This window comes from Lynx canadensis, chromosome A3 (assembly GCF_007474595.2).
Source record: "Lynx canadensis isolate LIC74 chromosome A3, mLynCan4.pri.v2, whole genome shotgun sequence".
NCBI lineage: Eukaryota > Metazoa > Chordata > Mammalia > Carnivora > Felidae > Lynx > Lynx canadensis.
In genome coordinates this window covers 16,398,829-16,402,708 of record NC_044305.1, presented here as the reverse complement: position 1 = coordinate 16,402,708, position 3,880 = coordinate 16,398,829, and the positions used below count along the sequence as shown (strand labels likewise).

Sequence of the window (3,880 nt, the reverse complement as noted above, 5' to 3'; positions counted from 1 at the left end):
ATTTTACCAGTTTTTTCCACTCGTCTTTTTCCTTTTTCCAGGATCCATCTGGGATCCACATTGCATTTTAGTAATATGTATGTGTATTTAAAAATATTTTTAGTATGGAAGACTTCAAATTATATCAAATGGAGAGAATAGTAAAATTTATCTATCACGCGCATCAAGAATGATTTAATTCATGACCAATTGTTTCATTCACACCCAAACCAAATTACTTTTTTCTTTTTCTTGGTCCTGGTGGCCAGTAGTTTACAGATATATGCCCTACACATGACCTTCTTATTTCATCTGCTTTCTGTATGTCCATTCTCTAATTCATGCACTTTACAGACTTTCTAGGGGCAACAACTAGAACAACTTCCTCTTTCTTCTTCTTCTTCTTCTTCTTCTTCTTCTTCTTCTTCTTCTTCTTCTTCTTCTTCTTCTTCTTCTTCTCCTTCCCCTTCCCCTTCTTCTTCTCCTCCTCCTCCTCCTCCTCATCCTCCTCCCTCCTTCTCCTTCTTCTTCTTCTTCTTCTTCTTCTTCTTCTTCTTTTTCTTCTCCTTCCCCTTCCCCTTCTTCTTCTTCTTCTTTTTGCAAGAAGAAATCTTTATTTCCCACTTTGTAGAAAGAATTGAGAGGCCCAGGGTTGGCAAAGTTATGATTACTTAGAAATAACTTAGCAGTTAAGATTTCCTCCTGAAAAACTTTCAAAAGACTTAAGTCTTTCACTGTTTTAAAAAATGTGTATTTTAATTTTTACCAGATAGTACATTCACATGTATTCACATGTAAAAGGTACTGAAAGGTTGGTTGCAGGCAGTGCTCCATGGCAGATGATTGAAATTGTCTAACACAATATGAACTTGCTATAGCAAGAAGGTTTAACCTATTCAGGTGTTTTCTCCCCATGAGATCAGCTGTTGCATATACTTAAACAGTGTTGCAGCTGTCGCTAAAGTGCACTTGAGATATGCCCTTGTACAGACTCATGAGGGGGGAAAAAGAGGGTCGGGAGTACCCACCTTCACAAACTACATGGTCTTCTGAGGCATCCCACTTCATTTCAATCTTCCCTAACAGTTAATACCTCTACTGTTTGGGGACATTCCTTTTTTTTTTTTTTTTTTTTTTTTAAGTTACTTATTTATTTTGAGAGGGATAGAGAGTACAAGTGGGGCAGGGGCAGAGGGGGTGAGTACAGAGGGACAGAGGATCCTAAGCAGGCTCTGTGCTGACAGTAGAGAGCCTGATGTAGGGCTTGAGCTCATGAACTATGAGATGATGACCTGAGCTGAAGTCTGACACTTAATCAACTAGGCCACCCAGGCGCCCCTGGGACATTCCATTCTTAGCATGAATTTCTTACATATGAAATAACAGTAGATGAATTCGATCTGTGAATCCTCTTAGAATTGGAGGTAGCATTGGGTTAGTGTATGGTTTTCTGAGGGGAGGGTTCCAAAGCAAAAGGGGACAGGGTTTTAAATGTTCATGAGACACAATGAGGTGTAATATAAACCACAGAATTAAACTTTTACTTCCTTTTCTTTTTCTATGTAGAAAAAAAAATAAAAGGTACTAAAGTGTCTGTAGACTAAAGTCTCTCTCCCCTGACTTTCCATCACCCAGTTGCCTTCCCTGGAGAGAGCTGATCATTTTCTTTCTTTTTTTTTTAAAGATTTTTTTAAGTGTATTTATTTATTTTGAGAGACAGAGAGTGCGAGTCAGGGAGGAGAGAGGAGAAAGAGAACACCAAGCAGGCTCTGTGCTATGAGCACAGGGCCTCACATGGGGCTTGATCTCACAGACAGTGAGATCATGACCTGAGCAGAGATCAGGAGTCAGACACTTAACCAAATGAGCCCCCAGCTGCCCCGAGAGCTGGTAAGTTTCTAGGGAAGAGACTAACAAGCTTTTTCTGTGAGGGATCAGTTAGACATTGTATGCTTTGTAGGTGGACCGCTGTTCTAGTGTATCCTTGAGAGAAATGTTATGCAAATATAAGCCCATACATGCATATGTTCTTTCTTACAACTGGGCAAAAATGGTAGCATAATATACAGAATGTTCTGGACTTGGCTTTTATCAGTTAAACCAGGAGTTGGCAAACTATGTCCCACAGGCCAAATCTAACCTGTTACGAGTTTCTATAAATAGCTTTGTTGGAACCTATATTTATTTGTTTACATATTGTTTGTGGCTGCTTCCATGCCACTAAGGCAGAGCTGAATAGCTGTGACAGAGAACATGTGGTTTATAAAGCCTCTGGCCTTTTTTGTTTGCTCTCTGGCCTTTTAGAGAAAATGCTTGCTGGTGTCTGAGTTAAACACTACGTTTTAGCCTTTCTAAGCCAGTATTGAAAGCGCTGCCTCATCCTTTCTCATGGCAGCATACTATTTCTGTATATGGCTGCACCGTAATTCATTTAATCAAACCCTCTCGCAAGAAGTATTTGGATCATTTCTGACTGACCTTTACTGCTACAAATAACATGGCAGTGGGTAACCTTGCACTCACTTCTTCTTCTGCAAGTGTGAATATATTTACAGGATGCATTCCTAGAAGTAGAATTGCTCCATCGAAGCAGAGCACACTGGTCATTTTTACAGCTTCTGTCAAATTGCCCTCTGCAGAGATTTATCAGTTTACCTTCTCACCAATGTTACGAAAGTGCCTGTTTGCCCCATCTTTGCCAGCAGAATGTCCTGCCAGCCTTTAGATCTTTACCAACTGCTTCATGAAAAACGAGGTGTCCCAGGTGGCTCACTTCGCACTTTTATTCTGGTGAGTTGCATCTCCTTTCTGGCATTTAAGAGGCAAGCGCTCCTTTCTGCTGCTGGTGGTTTATCCTCCTGGTCTGAGAGTCTTCTGGGGGGTGGTCAGTCTTGGGGAATGGGCCTCTCTCTCTCTCTGACTCTCTTATGTCACTTTCGCAAACAAGCTTCTGGGGAACAAAAGTTTTAAGGACAAACACGGGATGGCAGTTAGTGCTGTCGACATTCCAGACGTCAGAACTGGGGAGCCAGGGGCGCTCTGGAGGGAGATTTCCACTCTGCTCTGAACTTGGAAGGCTAACTTTCAGGGGGCACAGGCTGTCCTCTTCCTCCATTGTGCTTCTGCTGACACAGGCAGCCTCGTGCTCCTCCAGCTTATTGATGGGGACCACGTGGCAGGCGTTGTATTTGCAGCTGGCCATCTTTTTGGCTTTCTTGGGGTTCTTTCTCCTGCAGGATGCCAGGTGGTACTGAAATCTGCTGAGTGGGACTCGGTGGTGCGGGTTGTAAGGGCAAATTTCTAAGGCTTCTGGCTCCATGAGAAACTGTTCTTGAGGCAGAGTAGCTCACTTCCCAGATTCAAAATGAAACGTCCCTGTTGGAAGAGCCCTTGGTAAGGAGGATGGAGCTGTCCTCTGCCCAGAGTTGGCCCTTAGAACTCTGTTGGCCAAGGTCTTAACAACTCATGTTTCCAGTGCTCTGCAACCACAAGTGGTGGGTTAGGAAAGGGACAAGGAACTGTTGGGGGCAGCTGTACAGAGAGCAGAGTTACACAGAAGAACCGTATAAAGCACATGCGAGAGCCAGAACACCACAGCAGCCCCACAGGAAGGTGAAGAGGGTACATGCCAGCTCCGCTTGATTGCTAGAGGTACACTGTGTGATGTCAGGGAGCAGTCGTGAATGGTCACAATGGGCAGCTGGAGTCATCAGTGAAAGGCCACTTGTCCATCGCTTTCAAGAGGTGGGGTAGCTTTGGGGAAAGCTGCCATTCACAATTGCTGGTGACGTGTCTTTTGTCATTTAACTGTTTCTAAACTTGTATGTTTAATGTAATTCCTGATATATTTGAGTTTAAATCTATTATATTGTGCTTCCTGACCTATTCTTTGGTTGATTTT

At 42.9% G+C, this 3,880-nt stretch overlaps 1 protein-coding gene and 1 non-coding gene across 2 annotated transcripts; one reads left to right on the top strand and one right to left on the bottom strand.

Annotated features, from left to right (window-relative positions):
- The first annotated feature begins 799 nt into the window (after nt 1-799).
- LOC115511364 lies at nt 800-924 on the top strand. The gene has a single exon (XR_003968025.1). It is a non-coding gene; the product is annotated as a small nucleolar RNA SNORA28 (small nucleolar RNA).
- Nucleotides 925-2,794: 1,870 nt separating this feature from the next.
- Nucleotides 2,795-3,298, bottom strand: GTSF1L (gametocyte specific factor 1 like). The gene has a single exon (XM_030308968.1). It carries the CDS (start codon nt 3,296-3,298, stop codon nt 2,795-2,797), a length of 504 nt encoding a protein of 167 aa, XP_030164828.1.
- Nucleotides 3,299-3,880: the final 582 nt, after the last annotated feature.

Bases quoted from the DNA above. Each gene is read 5' to 3' on its own strand.
- GTSF1L (XM_030308968.1), bottom strand. From the start codon at position 3,298: ATGGAGCCAGAAGCCTTAGAAATTTGCCCTTACAACCCGCACCACCGA.